The following is a 20,423-nucleotide window of genomic DNA, read 5'->3' as shown; positions in this document are numbered from 1 at the left end:
TTTTAAATCACAACTTTTGGCTGGGCACGGTGGCTCACGCCTGTAATCCCAGCACTTTGGAAGGCCAAGGCGGGCAGATCACTGGAGGTCAGGAGTTCAAGACCAGCCTGGCCAACATGGTGAAACTCTGTCTCTACCAAAAATACAAAAATTAACCAGGCGTGGTGGCGTGTGCCTGTAATCCTAGCTACTTTGGAGGCCAAGGCACGAGAATCGCTTGAACCCGGGAGGCGAAGGTTGCAGTGAGCTAAGATTGCACCACTGCACTCCAGCCTGGGTGATGGAGTGAGACTTTACCTCAAAAAAGCCCCACAAACTTTTACAAATACACCAAGACACTATTAATGATGACTGCTTTTTGGGAGGTAAAATCAGGGAGAGTGAAAAGAGATGTTTCCCTATACATCCCCAGGTATTGCTTGACAAAAAAAAAAAAAAAAAAAAGCACATTATTTTAAAAGACAAAATGTTTTAAGGATGTAGGAGTTTTTATAAATGGCTTTCCTGGCCAGGCCTGGTGGCTCACACCTGTAATCACACCACTTTGGGAGGCCAAGGCAGGCGGATCACTTGAGGGTAGGAGTTCAAGACCAGCCTGGCCAACATGGTGAAACCCTGTCTCTAGTAAAAATACAAAAATTAACCTGGCGTGGTGGCGCACACCTGTAGTCCCAGCTACTTGGGAGGCTGAGGCAGGAGAATCACTTGAACTTGGGAGGTGAAGGTTGTAGCGAGCCGAGATTGTGCCACTGCACTCTAGCTTGGGTGACAGAGTAAGACTCCATATCAAAAAATAAATTAAATAAATAAATGGCTTTCCTATTTAGAAAAGATGTGTTTAGTTTTGTAGTGGGATGAACATTTGATATATGTAAATTTACTTCATATCATTTATATATATTCTTGAGAAACACTACAGTCTCTAAATATACCCACAACTAGATGACAAAGGCCTTTGTATTTGAGCTTAATATACACCAATATTTGGGAACAGCATATATCAGAAAAAAAAATCACAAATACTGTGTTCATGTCAAAAACAATCTGAGAAATAAGAGCAGTTTAATTCTCATGTTTATTGCCGCACTATTCACAACGCAAAGGTAAAATCAACCTCAGTGTCCATCAACAGACAAACGGATAAAAATGTGGTACATATATAGATGGAATACTATTTGGCCATAAAAAGAATAAAATCCTGTTATTCACAGCAACATGGGTGGAACTGGAGGTCATTGTGTTAAGTGAAATAAGCTAGGCACAGAAAAACAAATACGCATGTTCTTGCTTGTATATGAGAGAGAAAAAAAAAAAAGTTCATCTCATGGAGAGTAGATTGACAGATACCAGAGGCTGGGAAGGGCGTGTGGGTGTTGGGGTAGAGGGTGGTGAACAGAGGTTGATCAATGGATACAAACATACAGTTAGAAGGAATAAGTTCCAATGTTCAATAGCAGAGTAGGTTGACTATAGCTACTAAAATGTATTGTGTATTTCATGGCCTTTTTTTTTTTTTTTTTTTTTTGAGACGGAGTTTTGCTCTTTTACCCAGGTTGGAATGCACTGACATGATCTCGGCTCACTGCAACCTCCGCCTCCCGGGTTCAAGCGATTCTCCTGCCTCAGCCTCCCGAGTAGCTGGGATTACAGGCAACTGCAACCATGCCCAGCTAATTTTTGTATTTTTAGTAGAGATAGGGTTTCGCCACGTTGGCCAGGCTGGTCTCGAACTCCTGATCTCGTGATTTGCCCACCTTGGACTCCCAAAAAGATGGGATTACAGGCATGAGCCACCGTACCCGACCTGTATTGTGTATTTCAAAGCAGCTAAAAGAGAGGACTTAAAATGTCCCCAACACATAGAAATGTTGGGCCAGGTGCAGTGGTTCATGCCTGTAATCCCAGCACTTTGGGAGGACAAGGCGGGTGGATCACCTGAGGTCTGGAGTTTGAGACCAGCCTAGTCAACATGGCGAAACTCCATCTCTACCAAAAATACAAAAATTAGCCAGGCATGGTGGTGGGCGCCTGTAATCCCAGCTACTCAGGAGGCTGAGGCAGGAGATTTGCTTGAACTGGGAGGTGGAGGTTGCAGTGAGCAGAGATCGTGCCACTGCACTCCAGCCTGGGCAACACAGTGAGCCCGTCTCCAAAAAGAAAAAATGAATACTCGAGGCGATAGACACCTCAAATACATTGACTAGATCATGACACATTCGACGCATGTAACAAAATATCACGTGTATCCTATAATCACAAATATCATGTATTAATAAAAAAAATTTTTAAAGCAATAGTTTAAAATTCAATACCATATTTCATAAGCTGCTCTGACCGGCTAGAGCAGGAGTTAGGAAATTATGGCCTATGGATCAACAATAGCCAATAACCTGCTAGTTAAATTGAAATTTTTGAGATAATTGTAGATTCATGTGCAGTTGTAAGAAGTAATACAGAAAAAGCCCTTGTATGCTTGGCCCAGTTTCTCCAGCGGTAATCCACCTCTTTTAGGTAATCTACCACCATGAGCTAAGAACGGTTTTTGAATTTTTTTTCTTTTTGGAAACAGGGTTTTTCTCTGTTGCCCAACCTGGTATACAGTGGTGCAGTTATGGCTCTGGGCTAGGATTAGTGAAGAAAAGAGTATCTAGAATAAAAATTATTCTTTCAAAGGTTAAAAATTCTAAGTGACATCTGCACCATTCTCTTAAACATTGATATAAAAACTGTTTTCTTGCAACCAGGGACAAATGGAAAACTGAAGTACAGTTAATATTTGGTTTTTCTCAAAATCCAGGGTTGTCTATGCATTCATTCATGCATTCATGAAAAGTTCTGTCGCCCAGGCTGTAGTGCAGTGGTGGGATCACATAGATCATAGCAGCCTCCATCTCCTGGGCTCAAGCCATCCTCCTGCCTCAGCCTCCCGAGTAGCTGTGACTACAGATGCATGCCACTGTACCTGGCTAATTTTTAAAGTTTTTTGTAGGGACGGGGTCTACCCTATGTTGCCCAGGCTAGTCTCAAACTCCTGGCCTCAAGCAATCCTCATATCTTGGCCTCCCAAAGCACAGGGATTACAGGCATGAGCCACTGCTCCCGGCCACGTCTATGCCTTTTAAAAGAACTATACACAGAGAATCAATTTCTCTTAAAGAGATAGTTTATCAAAAGGATGCTCAAAGCTAACAAGTACAGATGACACTGGGCTGGGTACTAGAATTAAGTTATTCATGTGCTGCCCCTCCCAGCTATGGGATAAAAATCCTGCCCTTGGCATTAGGATGAAATCATTCTTTTGTGACCTTTCAAGAAATATATATCGCACAGCGTGAGAAACAGCACTAGTGCAATGCCTTTAGAATTTTGGGACTGACAAATGTACATTTGTTTTCTGTATGCCTAAGTCCCTCAAACTAACACATGGAGATTGAACCATCTTAAGAGCAGTTTATGGGAAAAAGACTAATAGAGAGGTATTACAAAGAGCCCTGTTTGGAGAATCCTTCCCAAATGCAAGGGTTTTTATTTTTTATAGAGATGAGGTCCCACCATGTTGCCCAGGCTGGTCTCGAACTCCTGAGCTCAAGGGATCCTCTCACCTTGGCTTCCCAAAGTGCTGGGATTACAGGCATGAGGCAATGTACCTGGCCCAAAGGGTTTTGTTTTGTTTACGTGGGGGGAATAAGTATTCAAATGCTGGTTCTACTTGTTCTGGTTAAGATGGAAGCAATTGCAAGTCAAAATTTTACCAAGAAAACTGGATCCCAGAAACTCCTTTAACATCAGACTTTTTTTTTTTTTTGAGACAGAGCCTTGCTCTGTCATCTAGGCTGGAGTGCAGTGGTGTGATCTCAGCTCACTGCAACCTCCGCCTCCTTGGTTCAAGCAATTCTCATGCCTCAGCCTCCTGAGTAGCAGGGATTATAGGCACATGCCATTACACCCGGCTAATTTTTGTATTTTTAGGAGAGACAGGGTTTCACCATGTTGGCCAGGCTGGTCTCGAACTCCTGGCCTCAAATGATCTGTCCTCCTCGGCCTCCCAAAGTACTGGGGTTATAGGTGTGAGTCACTGTGCCCAGCCTTAACATCAGAGATCTAACGTGAGGTCAGGGGGACAGTGTACGGAATTTTGCAAGTCCAGGAACTTGTGTGTGAAAATCTTTTATTTTTAAAAATTTTGTGTAGAGGCAGGGTCTTACTCTGTTGCCTAGGCTGGTCTCAAACTCCTGGCCTTCAGTCATCTGCCCACCTTGGCCTCCCAAAGTACTTTGATTACAGGCATGAGCCACTGCACCTGGCCAGAAAATGAATCTTTAGTTTCACTAGCCTCTGAATGAAATCCAGTATTTCTGCCAATTTTGGATGTAGGCACCAAATCACAGTAGCATTAGCTAACCTGTGCTTTAGTCAACAAAACAAATTGGATATTTTCATATAACATCATGGCCATTGTAGATTGCTAGTTCAAAATAAAACTAGTTACTAGATCTGCTGCCAGAGCTTGTGTTTAATGTTAATAAAAACACACCTAACAATTTAAAAAATATTTTGATAACTATTTTAATGGCAATGGTTCCTTTTGCAAACCTATGCATTTTATTCTTTTAAACATCGCTGAGCAGATTCACGGATTTCATCGAATTGCCAAAGGGGTCCATGACTCAGAATGAACTGTGTCTTAAAGCAGGTCTCCTAAGCAAGGGGCATGGGGTATTGAAAGGGGATCCACCTCAGAGACCCAAGACATGGGTTCTAATCCTGACAAGCTGCTTGACCTCAGACAGGCTTCTGTCTCTCATGCCTTCACTTGCATCTCTATTGAAATAAGATTGGGCCAGGTGCAGTGGCTCACAGCTGTAAAAAGCACTTTGGGAGGCCAAGCGGGGAGGAGAGCTTGAGGCTAGGAGTTGAGACCAGCCTGGGCAACAAAGCAAGATCCCATCTCTACAAAAAAAAAAAAAAAAAAAAAAAAAAAAGCATCTGAAGCAGCCTGTGGGGAGTAAACGAGATGCAATCGTGAGTGTCTCCTAAGAGTAGCTTCTCAAGCTCAAGTGGCCAGTGAAACTCACATAAATAATCCATGTTTGGTTACCAGAGATCAGCATTTGAGCAAAATTTATAATTTTGTAACCTGCCTATGTTGGGGGAATGCAACGTTGGTCATTCCCGCAACACTTTCCCCAGCACACAGGCAGCCCAGGGACATTTTTCCAACCTAATGATACTCACATTTGAAATCTTTTCCCATCCTACTATAGACCTCATCATTCTTGCAAAAAAGACTTTGTTCTATCTCAACACTTAGAACTCATGATTCTGTTCCTGAGCTGCCCACCTCTGCCAGTGGGAGACGCCCTAGACTAAGGTGAGAGGTTAAGGAAGCTAGTGGAAGGCTGGGCATGGTGGCTCACACCTCTAATCCCAGCACTTTGGGAGGCCGAAGCGGGCGGATCACTTGAGGTCAGGAGTTCAAGACCAGCCTGGGCAACATGGTGAAACCGTCTCTACTGAAAATACAAAAATTAGCCAGGCGTGGTGACATGTGCCTGTAATCCCAGCTACTCGGGAGGCTGAGGTGGGATAATTGCTTGAACCTGGGAGGCAGAGGCTGCAGTGAGTATCACTGCACTCCAGCCTGGGTGACAGAGCAAGACTCTGCCTCAAAAAAAAAAAAAAAAAAGCAGCTAGTGAAGAAAGACTACAGGTGCCCGGGTCCAGCACAGCAGGTTAGACTCCCCTGTACCAGCTGCATGACGCTGAGTGAGTTAATGTCTCTGAAGATCAATTTGCCTCGCAAAGATGAAGGCAAATACTTTCCATTGTGAGGTCCCATCAAAATCATGAAGCGGACACTAGTGAATGTTAGTGGGCGCCAGGGCTTGTTCCTCCCATCCAGAGACCTGGATGGTCACCCCTATCCAGGAGTCTTGATTTCAATGGTCAAAGGGCCTTCCCACAGCTTATTAGTGATGCAGACAGGCTTAGGTATGCCCTTGTCTTCAGAAAACTGGCTATGTTATTTGCAAAGCTCCATGCAAAACATTTTCAAAATTGTTATTCAAAAAATTAAGCAATTTCCAGTTGGTGACAGAACATGCAACCGCACAGGGGGCCTCCTGACTATGGGGCCCTTTGTGACAGCACAGCCCGTGAACACGGTCCATCTCCAACTCGTGCGACTCTTCCCCACCCTGGTTCCACACTACAATCACCTGCAGAACTTTAGAAAGTAGAGATGCCCTCGTAGCTCCCCCCGGGAGATTTCAAACACCAAGGAGGCTCCCAGGGGATCGCAGCAGGCAGGCGCGGTTGAGTGCTACTGGAGTAGAGCCTTAGGATGCCTTGGAAGACTGTCATGGCCCAACATCCACAAGCAGCAGGCAAAACTGTCCCCATAAAGCCCCGATAAGACAACTGCTTGCGAACGGAACACCTCAGGGTCTTTAGGACCCATATCACGTGCTTAATACCTCCAACCCCATGAGCCTGCCTTCCCGTGCGGAGAGCAGAGGATGCTCATGGGTTCAGCATCTCCCCTTCCAGGTTTTAACCGGCACAGCCCACTCCAGAGGAACCTGCTTCCCCACGTCCCTTGTAGAGCTATGGTGTGTGACTAGGTGGGGAGGCAAGCAGCAGCTTATGTGTGACTTTCCAGCAGCGTTAAGGACACGACCTGCTGTCCTGGTTGGAGCTTAAGGTGTCATCTGGGACTATGTGTTAAAGATGTGTGTGGTGGGGGGCATGGGAAGATACAAGTCATGATCCCTGCTGATCATAAGGCCACAGTACCTAGATCTTGGTTATTCCTCCTCCCCCTACAAAAGAAAAAAAGCAAGCAGGGCTCAGGCAGTGGGGGAGACAGAGGGAGCCAACTTCTCTTAAGTCAGTAGATTGTATCATTAGGCCAAATGCCAGGCACGACCCATTTTACAGAAGAGCAAACAGACTCACGTGACATCCCTCTAGCTGAACGAGGCAGGGATTCCCCATCTTCAACTGCATTAGCTTATAACTAAAAAAAAAAAGGTGGCTTCTCAGAGTAGAAGGATGGTTGCCAGGAGTTGGGGAAAATGGGGAGATGTTGATCAAAGGGCACAATCTTTGTCATGACATGAACAAATTTTGGGTTGTAAGGCACAGCATGGGTTGTGGTGGCTGTATTGATCTGTGGTAGTCATTACACAATGCTTAGGTATTTCCAATCAACACATTATAGACACTGAATATACACAGCCTTTGTCAGTTAAATATTTAAAAGAGGCAGCTTTTGGCCAGGCGCGGTGGCTCATGCCTATAATCCCAGCACTTTGGGAGGCCGAGGCAGGTGGATCACGACGTCAGGAGTTCGAGACCAGCCTGGCCAACATAGTGAAACCTCGTCTCTACTAAAAATACAAAAAATTAGCAGGTCATGGTGGCAGGCATATGTAATTCCAGCTACTCAGGAGGCTGAGGTAGGAGAATCGCTTGAACCCAGGAGGCGGAGGTTGCAGTAAGCCGAGATCGCACCATTGGACTCCAGCCTGGGTGACAAGCGTGAAACTCCATCTCAAGGAAAAAAAAGAGACTTCTAGGAAGTCACAACCCTAACCCAATTTATTACTGAGTCAAATTGTTATGTTTTAGGAAGTTTCTTCCCCTTATCCTTCAGTTTCTGCATTTAAACGAGGGACAGGGGCTTGGTGGGGTGGGAGAGGCCATGGCCTCAGGCACACATTTAAGGTGGTATCCCAGATCTCAACTGATAAATACCATAATGCAACTTTTAAAAAACCAAAATGAATGCAAAAGAAACCTACAATGAACAGGATGTCAGAACTCTAATCATGGGATCCAACTCTGCTTGCACAGCCCTGACTTGCCCTAATCCCAGGCCAACTTTCCACAAAACTACGAAAACAAAGCAGACGACCTGTGAGGCCACCATTTGCCAATTGGCATTAAGATATTTTTTGGCGACTGAGTTCTCAGCACTCCCTTAAGTCTCATGTCCCAGGCGAGTGCCTCACCCTACAGAAAAACACCTGCAGACAGTTAAAGTTCTTACTGCAGTGCCTGGCTGAGTCATGATGGCAACCTGAATTGAGGCTCATCTGTTTTCTTAGAAGAGGTTAAATACAGGGAGACAAATAAGCTATTTGTGCTCTGTAGTGTCTAGAAGGCAGCAAGAAACCTTAAGCAGAGTGGCAGGAGATCGCCTTGATTTCTGCTCTTCAATGGGGATTTTACAAGCTGATCTGAGTAAAAATCAAAAGGATCCAGTTTTCCCCAATACCTGACGGGAAACTCATCTGTCTGTGGCATGAAGCAACACCTTCCTTAAAGTGGCCCCATGAAATTTTTTTAAAGATGGAGTCGTATTGCTACCCAGGCTGGACTTGAACCCTTGGGCTCAAATACTTCTTCCCAGCTCAGTCTCTCAAGTAGCTGGGACCATAGACACTCATTACTGATGCTGGCACAATTTCATGTTAACATTTCTCCCTTGCCTTTTATCCAAGGCCAATCATCCTGTTGCTTGTACTCAGGGGTTAACAGACTGGCCTTCCAAATCATGTCCTTTTTATAAATAAAGTTTTATTGGCCCAGAGCCAAACCTATTTCCTTCCCTATTCTCTGTAGCTGCATTACAGTGGCTGAGTTGGAGCCTCTGTGCCATAACAGGAGGGGCAACAGAGCTGATGACAAGTAGGACCAGCAAAGCTCAAAACATTTACTATGGCCGGGCGCGGTGGCTCAAGCCCGTAATCCCAGTACTTTGGGAGGCCGAGACGGGCAGATCACGAGGTCAAGAGATCGAGACCATCCTGGCTAACATGGTGAAACCCGGTCTCTACTAAAAAATACAAAAAAAACCCAAAACTAGCTGGGCGAGGTGGCGGGCACCTGTAGTCCCAGCTACTCAGGAGGCTGAGGCAGGAGAATGGCATAAACCCAGGAGGCGGAGCTTGCAGTGAGCCGAGATCCGGTCACTGCACTTCAGCCTGGGCCACAGAGCGAGACTCCGTCTAAAAAAAAACAAAAAACAAACAAACAAAAAAAAAACCATTTACTATCTGGCCCTTAACTGGAAAAGTTTGTGGATCCCCAGGGCTCAGGTGAAGTCAAACTGCAAACACTCTGTTTCCTCTTCCAGATCCAGAGGGCTCTGCAAATGGAGGCTGGTATAAGAATTGCCATTCTGGTCTGTGCCATGTTAGCTGCTTCTTTCTATTAAGGCTGTTTTATTTGGTCATTACCTGTACATGTTAAGTCTCATTCTAGCAGGTTTAGCCAGTTCAGCCCCCACTTCTGAATGATTTAACTCCACTCACTGCCCCCTTCTAATTTCCTAGAAACGGTAAGACAAGACCACCCCTACTCCTAGAAGTTTCCTGGTCCTAGACTTCCCTCTGAGCCTACTTTTCTGAATGTTGGAATTCTTACCAGTCTCAAAAATTCTTTTCAGTTTCCCCAAGTTTTTTATAATACTCATTCAGCCTTATTCTCTTGAACTACACTCTCAGCTTTGTGCAAATCCATTTGTGTCACTGCCAGAAAATTTGGTATCTTTTAATGTGTTTTACAAGTCACACTTGCCAGTTCAGAGCAAAGTCCTCTGCAGGAGAGTTTGCTATATTCTAGGGCCATGGGCCACATTGAGCCTGCGACCTGTTTTTGTAAAGTTTTATTGGAACACAGACATTTGTTTTTTCTTGCAATCTATGGTTGCTTTTGCACTAAAACCACAGAGCTGAGTAGTTGCAAAAAACTTTATGGCCCCCTCATTGCCTGAAGTATTTAATACTAGGTTCATAGCTTTTTACTCACCTCTGCTTTACTGGGAATCCAAGTTTGCTGGGTGATACCAGCTTAGATATAAAACCCTTAAAGTCCATACAGCCGTTAATAACAACAACAAAAAAGCCTTCTAAAAAGGCTGATATCTTTCCTCTTTATCTAAAGAGCTACAACAAGAAGTACAAGGAACGTTTATGTGATTTCAATCTATGGGTTCCCACTTGAAATGTCAACAACCTTCTAGAATAGAAATGCAAATCAGACTCAACGACAAACAGCAGAAAGGTAACAATAGCAACTGTACAATCGCGCCAGCATTCAGTAATCACTTTTCTGATCAAAACCATTATCTCCAAAGAGACTAATTCTATCCTGGGTCTCTTTTCTTCTTACAATAGAGATTCAGCAGTAGTACACCATCACCCTGCTGGAAAACTTCAACGGAATCAGATTTACCTAAACTACCACTATTAACAAACTAGGTACCTCTATTTCACGAGTGAAATAGTCCCTTCCATACAATCTATAAAATTTTACATCCTTTTTTCCTAGTTTACCAAGAACAATGGATCCACTTAATCTGTTTCAATTCCAGAGATATTCAACTTGATGAGGGCACACAAGAATTTATATTTAAAATGAGTATTTGGAGGAAAGATGCCAAAAGTAGAAACCAAGCAACTTTGGGTAAGTATTATATGCACTGAGATTTCATAACCTCCTAAGGATCCATCTATGAGAAGAGGTTGGATTTTCAGTAGTTTGTCAGTTCAGCAAACACTAAATGCTTTCGGTGATGAAACAGATGCTGGTGTGAGGCTGTCCCATGTATCACATATCCCAGCACCAAGCTCAGGGCCCACTGGGCCCCTGGACTTCTCTCTCCAAATAGAAGTAAACAGAATTTTGAATTCCACAACAGACAAGCACAGGCTGGGCTAGTTAGCTTGATCTTTGGCGCCACCTCCAGATCAAACTGCATTTCGTTTTACTAGAGTAGGAACTCATTGAGAAATCCAAGGTGCATTTATAATTAAGTTACTGAATGGGGTGGGGGCTGGGGATGGAGAACCTCCTACCATAACTGTCTGTGGAGGACTGCAAAATTGAGTATTCCTTACATCATGCTACCATGAGTCTGCCTTTTTTATTGTAAGACAACAGGTAAAAGAAACCACACAAACGTAAGGCAAACACTTAGAACGATCACCCAGGTTATGAAACAGACGTTTTCCAGCAACCCCAGACCCTTCATGTACACCTTCCTCACCTTAACCCTTCCCACTATAGAGATTAGTTTTAGTTTTCTATATCGTCTAACTAGTGTAATAATTCCATCAGAGATGGATCAGTTTTAAAATTGGAATTCATTACGTAAAAGCTATCCCCATGGGATAGAGCAGGGCTCGGCGGACCCCTCCTTTGAATGACCAAGTCGACTTGCTCAGATAATCCTTGGAGGGAAGAGACAAATGCGAGAAGTGTCTCCACAGCACTGTTTTGCTTTCATCACTGTCGCCCCAGCCATCGCCTCTGGAGGCCTGTGAAGTTGGAGCGGCCAGCCCCGCAAGGGGTGCCCAAAACCTGTCTCACTGGCTTCACACCTTTGGAGGGCTGGGCAACAGCACCGCTCAGAAGTTCCGACAGCTGACGACCCCCTTCGGCTGAGCTAGAGGTCTTGGCTGGGCTCTAGGGGAGCCTCCAGCTGCCCCACGGAGACCAGGGTGCTGAGCTGCCCCGACGCACCGCTTTCCGGTGGGAAGGTGACCAAGTCTGAGTTCTTGTTCTCGCTCTGGTCACTGTGCTGCTTCTTGTGGCATCTCAGCGAGTCATCCCTGACGAAGGAGGCGCCGCAGGTCTCACAGCGGAAGGCCCTCTGCGTCACGATCTTGGCCACATGTTGAGAGCTGCTCTCTCTGAGCCCTTCCTTGCCCAGAGGGGCCCAGTTCTCCGTCTTGGCCTCGTCCCTGTGCACCTTGTCGATGTGCTTGGCCAGGCTGCTGGGCCGCTTCGTGTCGAAGCTGCAGAAGTCACACTTGAAGGGACGGTCCTTACAGTGGACTCTGCTGTGCACGCGCAGCGCGGCCGCGCTGGAGCAGGAGTAGCTGCACTCTGGGCACTTCTCCGGGTGGTCGGCCTGGTGCAGCCGGCTGTGCTCCAGGAGGTCAGCGCGGTCCCGGCCCTGGAAGGCACAGTGCAGACACTTGAAGGTGTGCTTGATGCGGATGTGCGATTTGAGATTCGCCTTCATGGTGCAGCGGACGTCGCAGAACTCGCACTTGAAAGGCTTCTCCCCCGAGTGCACGATCATGTGCCTTTTCAAGTCCGAGCTGATTTTGAACTTGGCGCTACAGAGCCAGCACTGGAAGGGGGTATCCCCTAGCAATGGAAGGTGTGTTTCCATTAGAATAGGCAGGCAAAACAGACCCTCCCACCCCAACCTGCCTCAGCACACTTGGCCGCAGTGAGATGGCTGAGTTTTGTGAACTCTACCCACAACCTCCTAAGGACAACACTTGTTGTGCATATTAATGCAATCTTCACTACAATCCTATGAGTGGGTACTGTTACTCCCACTTTACAGATGGGGCAACTGAGGCTCACAGAGATCAAGTTACTTCACTTAGGTCAAACAGCAGGGATTTGGAACCCAGGCACTATGGCACTCAAGTTCATATTCTTGATGACCCCTTCAGTTTCAAATCTAAACTCCCATTTAACTTGACATCCCGGAATTAAATGTGCAAGAAGAGGTGAGATTTAAATTACAAACAACTGCTTCAAATCAAGCTAAGACCTGTGAAGATGCTTACTATAGTGTTTAATCTATATGACATCAGTTATTGAGCTTGTATTTCAAGTGAAAGCTTCTTACTTTTATAACTACAGGCTGAATTTTATTTATAATATTAATGCATAATTATGGCAGCAGGGGACAAATAATAAAGAGCCATTGTCTACTCTCTAATTTAGAGTCCCATTCCCTGGAGACATTGCTAAGGGTTTCTAGTTGTTTTGAAGGTTGTTGCTTTAAACATCAGTTGAATATACACAAAGATAAGCATCTTATCCTACACACCCATCCTTTCCCTAACCTCTCCCTGCATTCTGGTGGTTGTGACTTTTACACTTTTTTTTGTTTTTGAGACAGTCTTGCTCTGTTGCCCAGGCTGGAGTGCAGTGGTGTGATCTTGGCTCACTGCAAGCTCCACCTCCCGGGTTCATGTCATTCTCCTGCCTCAGCCTCCCGAGTAGCTGGGACTACAGGCGCCTGCCACCACACCCGGATAACTTTTTGTACTTTTTTAGTAGAGGCAGAGTTTCACCATGTTAGCCAGGATGGTCTTGATCTGCTGACCTCGTGATCTGCCTGCCTCGGCCTCCCAAAGTGCCAGGATTACAGGCGCCTGCCAGCACACCCAGCTAATTTTTTTGTATTTTTAGTAGAGACAAGATTTCACCATGTTAGCCAGGATGGTCTCGATCTCCTGACCTCGTGATCCGCCCACCTCAGCCTCCCAAAGTTCTGGGATTACAGGCGTGAGCCATTGCGCCTGGCCGACTTTTGCGCTTTTAAGCTGAGTAGTAGCCTCACATCTTAGTCCATCAGCTTGAGATTTTTTGAGGATTCACTCCTCTTCTCCACACTTAACTCCTCACTTGTTAGAAGCAGCTTTCTTTTCACCTTTAAGTAAAAAAAATTTCCATTCTGTCTGGTGAATTCTCATACTTTAATCATTTATTTTCAGATTTCAAGTTCAGAAGCCAATTATAAATAATTTAAATGGTGACTAGGAATGTGATATTCATCGGAGCCAAACACTGCACCAGGATTACAATCACTTCCTTCTAAGTCTGCTGTCACACTCGGGCCAGTGGATGGAGTAACCCATCAATATAATTTTGTTTGCTTTTCTTACATGCTGCTCATTTGGGGGCACATTTTAGCTTGCTTCTTGATTAGATTGTATTTCTTGAAAAAAGGCATCTCAATTTCAGAAGTCATCCACTCTCATAATTTTATAACTTTCACAAGGAATTTTTTTAATGGATTTTTAAAGCTTCTGATTTAGTTTCTTTTGACCTTCTATACAAGTATCAGCCTGATATTTCTCTTTGCTGCAATCCCAGTTAGCCATATTCAGGTATTCACATATCAAATATCTCATGCCAGATGTTTTCTCCCTTCCTTTGCTAGAGTTTATCTTCTAGTAACTCCCACTAGCATGGTGGCTGGGAGTAAAGTCTTGAGTCCTTGCACATCATTCTATTTTGCTCTCATACTTGAGGTAATTTGGCTGGGTATAGAATTCTAAGTTCAAAATCATTTCCCAACTCTTGAGGGCACTGTTCCATTGTCTCCTAGAAGCCAATACTACCCCAGACATATTTCTAGATACAGATGTCCCCTGTCCACTCCCTTCCATCCTGATTGGAATCTTGTGAGCACTTTTACTCTCCTGGCCCCTTAGAATTACAGACTTTATTTCTCATTTGATTTTCTATTTTCACTCTATTTTCTTCTCACTTCCATTTTCTTTTCTTCCTAGACCTGGTCAGAAACCAGACTTCAGGACTGACTCTTATTCTCAGTTCACTCACTCAATTTTCCCCCCTAATCTCTGGGAAACTAATTTTATAGCTAGCAATCCTAGTTTTATTTCATACCTCTTTGTTCTCATTATCTCTTCATAGGTCTCTATTTGGATGCAACATTTCTGCCAGTGGGTAGACACCAATTAGAATGTGAAAATTACCCAAGTACTCTTACTTCCAGGATTAGTTATTGACTTGGCTCATTTTATTCCGTTCATTTCCTATAAATGACTTATGATCCTTGGTTGACTATATTTGGGAAGGTAGACTGGTTTAATGATTAGACATGGATGCCAGAGATTTCACCTGCTAATGGGTTAGCTGGGCAGTTTTGCCAGGCCTTGGCTAGTCTCCCAAGCTTTGTGGCCCTGGCTGTCTACATGCTTGTTCCAAGCTCAGAGCCCTCAGGGCACTTGGATATTGGCTGGAACATTGGCTCCCAACTGTATGGCTGCCTCCCATTTGTCTGCTGGGACACAGCTTTCTATACTCAATTTTAAACATCACTATGTTCCTGTCTGCTCATCATTTTCCAGGAATTCACTGAAAATTTTCAACTTATGAGCATCCTTATGAATATCTCAAACCCCATTTTTCCATGCCACAATGAGTTGGTCCTATCACTTCAGTAGGCTCCCATAAAGAAAGGAAGGAAGTTCCTAAGGTTAAAAGTTTGTGATTTTTAATTATACTTAATGGATCTTGCTACATTCCCAATTAAGCCATGCAATCAGTGTGTACATTTAATGAAACATCTAGTTTATAGGTCTGGAGATACATCCTTACCTTCTTGGCAGTTATAGTGGGTATCCACCCCAGCTGGATTCCATGTAGTCAAGATATAAAACCCAGCTGTCAGTCATATTTTACCAAAAGCTGTTGTTTCGGCAACAGAAAAATGACAAATCTCACAATTATCATAGAAGTTCCAAATTCTTGTACTTCTACCACACCAAGTCATTTAAGTTGCTTGTGTTAAGTAAATGAAGGTTAAGAAATTAGAGAAAAAGTAAGGGACTGAGGTTTCCTGGTCAGGGACTCACCCGTGTGGGATCGCAGGTGGACGGTGAGCTGGCTGGAGTTGCGGCTGGCATAGGGGCAGAGCTGGCATTTGTACGGCCGCTCGTCAGAGTGGATCCGCAGGTGCTTCTTGAGGCTACTGCTGTCCACGGCAGCATAGTCACACAGGTGACACTTGTGTGGCTTCACACTGGTGTGGCACCGCATGTGCATGGTCAGGTTGTCCTTCCGGCTGAAGCACTTGTCACAAAACTCACACTTGTGCGGTTTGTCTCCTTCAAACACATAAGGAGTCAAAGTTAAGGGTTTTTTGGTCAAGATGGCTACAGAGATTTGACCAAGATGGTAGCCTGGGCATATGGGTGTGCTGCCTCCTCCTGTCCAAATACCGAGAGAGGAAGATACTGAAGTCTACATCAGCATGTTGGGAAACAAGAATGTGTATCATTCATTGATAGCTCAGAAATCCTAAGGGACAGATGACATAAAAAATCAGATTGATGGAGGAAATTATAGGCCAAACCCTGCTTGGGAAAAATGGCAGTTGTTATAGAAGTACTCAGGATAAGAAGTGGCAGCTGTAGGGATCTTGGACAGCTTCATGAACCACATGGAGAAGGATCAGATGGACCCCTTCCTCTCACTTCTTGCAAACAGCAAGCAGCACGCCATCTCCCCCTAGGCTGTTGGTCAAAGGGCACTGAGGTCAGAAAAAGAATCCAAGGGCCTGGTAGTTAGAGATGCCAGGGATAGCAGAAGATCACATACCCAGAACATTTCCATCCAGCCATGTTTCATCACTACCCCCAAGCCCAACCATTCCAGGCTGATATCTAAATAAAAGTTAGTTTACCCAATAAACAAATGCTTGGGGAAAGCCAGAACCAGAAAGACACGCCCAAGTCAAGAACTTAGTTACTAAAGCAAAGGGAAGAAATGAAATTAGCGAAATGAAAACTATGGACATCAAAATAAAAGTTCTAATAAGTTGACTAGCAAAAAGAGTGTTGAATGACAGCTATTGGTGGACATATGTCATCATACATTTGTCCACACCCACAAATGTACAGCAGCAAGAGTGCAACTTGGCCAGGTGCGGTGGCTCACACCTGTAATTCCAGTGCTTTTGGGGGGCTGAGGTGGGTGGATCGCTTGAGCCCAGGAGTTCGAGACCAGCCTGGGCAACATGGCAAAACCCTGTCTCTACACAAAATATACAAAATATTAGCTGGGTGTGGTGGTGCATGCCTGTAGTTCCAGTTACTTGGGAGGCAGAGGTGGGACGATCACCTGAGCCCAGGAGGTTGAGGTTGTGAGCGGAGATCATGCCACTGAACTCCAGCCTGGGTGACAGAGCAAGACACCGTCTCAAAAAAAATGGACCCTACTGTAAACTATGGTCTTTGGTTGAGAATGTTGTGAATGTTGTGTCAGTGCAGGTTCATCTATTGTAAAGATGCACGACTCAATGTAATGTTGGAAGGCTGTGCATATGGAGAAGCAAGGAGCATATGTGAAATATCTATCTTCTGGTCTTTAGGTTCACTTTTGCTGTGAACCTAAAACCGCTCTTATAAAATAACAGAACAAAAACAAAAAACCATCTATTAAGAAAAATCTTAGAAATGGAAGATACAGTTAAAGAATCTCCCAAAAGGACAAAAGGAAAGATGCCAAAAGCTAAGACACGAAAACTCATTCTAGATGGTCCAGGACAGAACAGAGAAGAATTATTTCCCAACACTAAAGACAGCCATGTATCTTATTTAGAAGCAGGGTGGTCCAATTTCAGAACCCTAAGAATGGTGAGATCTGGAAGCTTCCAGAAAGAAAACCACCAGCAAAATGCTCATATCAGCATAAAGCTCCTCAGAACAGTGGATGCTGGCAAGATAGGAACAGGCTCTTCAACTTTCTATAGAAACTGTTTTAATAGATTCTTATACTTGAATTAGCATTCAGTGAGAGGAGAAGATAGTTGATATATGACTTGGTATCACACTTAAACAGTGTACACCAGAATAAAAGATAAGGGTGATGGTGAAGGTAGGATGGTAATATGAGAAAATAGTACAATGGAAAAAGTATAGCTTTCAGACAAGAGAAAAACAACCATCAAAAGACGGTTGGGGCGACTGGGCACGGTGGCTCACGCCTGTAATCCCAGCACTTTGGGAAGCCGAGGTGGGGGGATTACCTGAGGTCAGGAGTTCGAGACCAGCCTGGCCAACATGGTGAAACCGTCTCTACTAAAAATACAAAAATTAGCTGGGCATGGTGGTGTGCACCTGTAATCCCAGCTACTAGGGAGGCTGAGGCAGGAGAATGGCTTGAACCCAGGAGGAGGAGGTTGCAGTGAGCTGAGATCACGCCACTGCACTCCAGGCTGGGTGACAGAGGGAGACTCCATCTCAAAAAAAAAAAAAAAAAAAAAGACTTGGTTGGGCAGAATGGCTCACATCTGTAATCCCAACACTTGAGTCCAGAAGTTCTAGACCAGCCTGGGCAACATAGTGAGACCCTATCTCTACCAAAAAAAAAAAAAAAAAAAAAAAAAAAAAAAGGATTAGCTAGGTGTGGTAGTATACCCTTGTAGTCCCAGCTACTTGGGAGATTCAGGTGGGAGGATCACTTGAGCCCAGGAGGTGAGCTCTGATCATACCACTGCACTCTAGCCTAGGTGGCAGAACAAGAACTTGTCTCAATGAAACAAAAAAACCAAACAGCATAAAATAAAAATCACATCAAATATCAGATAACTAGATGTCAAACTAAATATTATAAACAAAAACGTATTACATTTCCCTCTTAAAGATCTAAATTATAGGTCAGATGTTGTGGCTCACACCAGTAATCCCAGCACATTGGGAGGCCAAGGCAGGAGGATTGCTTGAGGCCAGAAGGTTGAGACCAGCCTGGGCAACATAGGGAGAGTTCATCTCTAATAAAAGTTTAAAAATATATTTAAGTTAAATTAAGAAAAAAAGCCACTAAATGCTCTGAAGATACGTAAATCAAAGTGATAGGAACAGAATAAGAAATTCTAGAAAAATACTTTTAAAAAGTAGGAATATCAATTTTAGCATCAGGCAAAATAGAAATCATGGTGAAATTCATTAAAAACTTCATATGGATGAGAGAGTTCAGTATGTAGATATAAGTCAAACTTTTATGAGTATAACATGGCTTCACAAATGACATTTTCAAAAATGTCAGCTTGGAAGTTTTAGAATGTCTTTTAGGACGGTTTTTGTCAAAATTAGATTACAAACTCTAGACACAGATAAGAGCTTCCTATTTCAAAACCTATAGCCGTGGCTGGGCTCGGTGGCTCACGCCTGTAATCCCAGCACTTTGGGAAGCTGAGGCGGGCAGATCACCTGAGCTTGGAAGTTCGAGACCAGCCTGGCCAACATGGAGAAACCCCGTCTCTACTAAAAATACAAAAAAATTAGCTGGACGTGGTGGCAACATGCCTGTAATCCCAGCGACTTTGGAGGCTGAGGCAGGAAAATCGCTTGAACCCAGGAGGTGGAGGTTGCGGTGAGCCGAGATCACGCCATTGCACTCCAGCCTGGGCAACAAGAGTGAAACTCTGTCTCAAAACAAAACAAAACACAAAACGAAAAAAGCCTATAGCCTATAATGGCTTTAAAGAAGTTTGTAGACTTAAGTTCATTTTTAACAAAATGCTGAAATCAAGTGCACAGTATGCAATTCAAGAAACCAAAAGACAGAATTGAGGCTACGTACAGCACTTGATCAATAAAGGTAAAAATGGTGCTAAAGAAGGAAGGCTTAGCTCAAAAAGAGAGGATACCAACAGACCAGGGTTCTTAATCTCAACAGTACTGGCAATTCTTTGATGCTTGGTGCTTTCCTCTGCGTTGTAAGATGTTTAGCGGCATCCCTGGCCTCCACCCACCAGATGCCAGTAGAACCCTTCCTTCCCCAGTTGTGACAACCAAAGATGTCTCCAGACATTGTTCCCCTGGGGGGCAAAATTGTACCTAGTTGAAAACCATTCCAACGGACTTTGGAAAAGCAGAAGGGGACTACGGATACACAAAGTCAATCGTGACTATTAAGCAGAACTTTACCCCAATAAATTTAGAAGACTGGATAAGATGGGCGATGGTCCAGGAAGATGTAAAATTACAAAGTCTAGATTAAAAGATCGAAAACAAGGCCGGGCGCCGTAGCTCACACCTGTAATCCCAGCACTTTGGGAGGCCGAGTGGATAGATCACGAGGTCAGGAGTTCGAGACCAGCCTGACCAAGATGGTGAAACCCCGTCTCTACTAAAAATACAAAAATTAGCCGGGCGTGGTGGTACGTGCCTGTAATCCCAGCTACTCAGGAGGCTGAGGCAGGAGAATCGCTTCCACCTGACAGACGGAGGTTGCAGTGAGTGAGATCGCGCCACTGCACTCCAGCCTGGGTGACAGAGCAAGACTCTGTCCCAAAAAAAAAAAAAAAGATCAAAAACAGGCTGGGTGTGGTGGCTCACACCTGTAATCCCAACACTTTGGGAGGCCGAGGCAGGCAGATCGGCCTTGAGGTCAGGTGTTCGAGACCTGCCTGGCCAACATGGTGAAACAGCATCTCCACTGTAAAAATACAAAAATTAACCAGGCATGGTGGTGCATGGCTGTAATCCCAGCTACTCAGGAGGCTGAGGCACAAGAATCACTTGAACCTGGGAGACAGAGGCTGCAGTGAGCCAAGACTGCACCATTGTACTCCAGCCTCGGTAAGAGGAAGACTGTCTCTCAAAAACAAAACAACCCAAAATGAAACAGATCGGTGACAATGAAGAATTATGTTAAAGATCTACTCTCCAAGGTGAATTGTTTATTGTTCGCAAGTATGTGCTGTAACTTCTGTGGAGAATTATGCTTCGCTGTCCCAGCAGCCTCTGGTTTGGGCATGACATACGCTGGCTAATGAAATATGACAGAAAGTGACAAGAATTGTTGTCAAGGGCCACTGTGTGGTTCCTCACACTTGTTTCTCTTGC

General features: G+C 44.4%; 1 protein-coding gene across 2 annotated transcripts in view; it reads right to left on the bottom strand.

Annotated features, from left to right (window-relative positions):
• Nucleotides 1–1,057: 1,057 nt before the first annotated feature.
• Nucleotides 1,058–20,423, bottom strand: part of ZFP64 (ZFP64 zinc finger protein) — a 109,969-nt gene continuing 90,603 nt past the window's right edge. For both annotated transcript variants that reach the window (XM_050746524.1, XM_050746527.1), the window contains 2 exons: nt 15,426–15,677; nt 1,058–12,165 (listed from right to left, as the gene is read on the bottom strand). In XM_050746524.1, coding sequence (XP_050602481.1) covers nt 11,456–12,165; nt 15,426–15,677 — 962 coding nt within the window. In that variant the 3' untranslated portion in view covers nt 1,058–11,455. The remainder of the gene's footprint in view (nt 12,166–15,425; nt 15,678–20,423) is intronic.

Source organism: Macaca thibetana, chromosome 10 (genome assembly GCF_024542745.1).
Source record: "Macaca thibetana thibetana isolate TM-01 chromosome 10, ASM2454274v1, whole genome shotgun sequence".
NCBI lineage: Eukaryota > Metazoa > Chordata > Mammalia > Primates > Cercopithecidae > Macaca > Macaca thibetana.
Note: the sequence above shows the minus strand (reverse complement) of the source record. Positions and strands in the feature narration are given on the sequence as shown.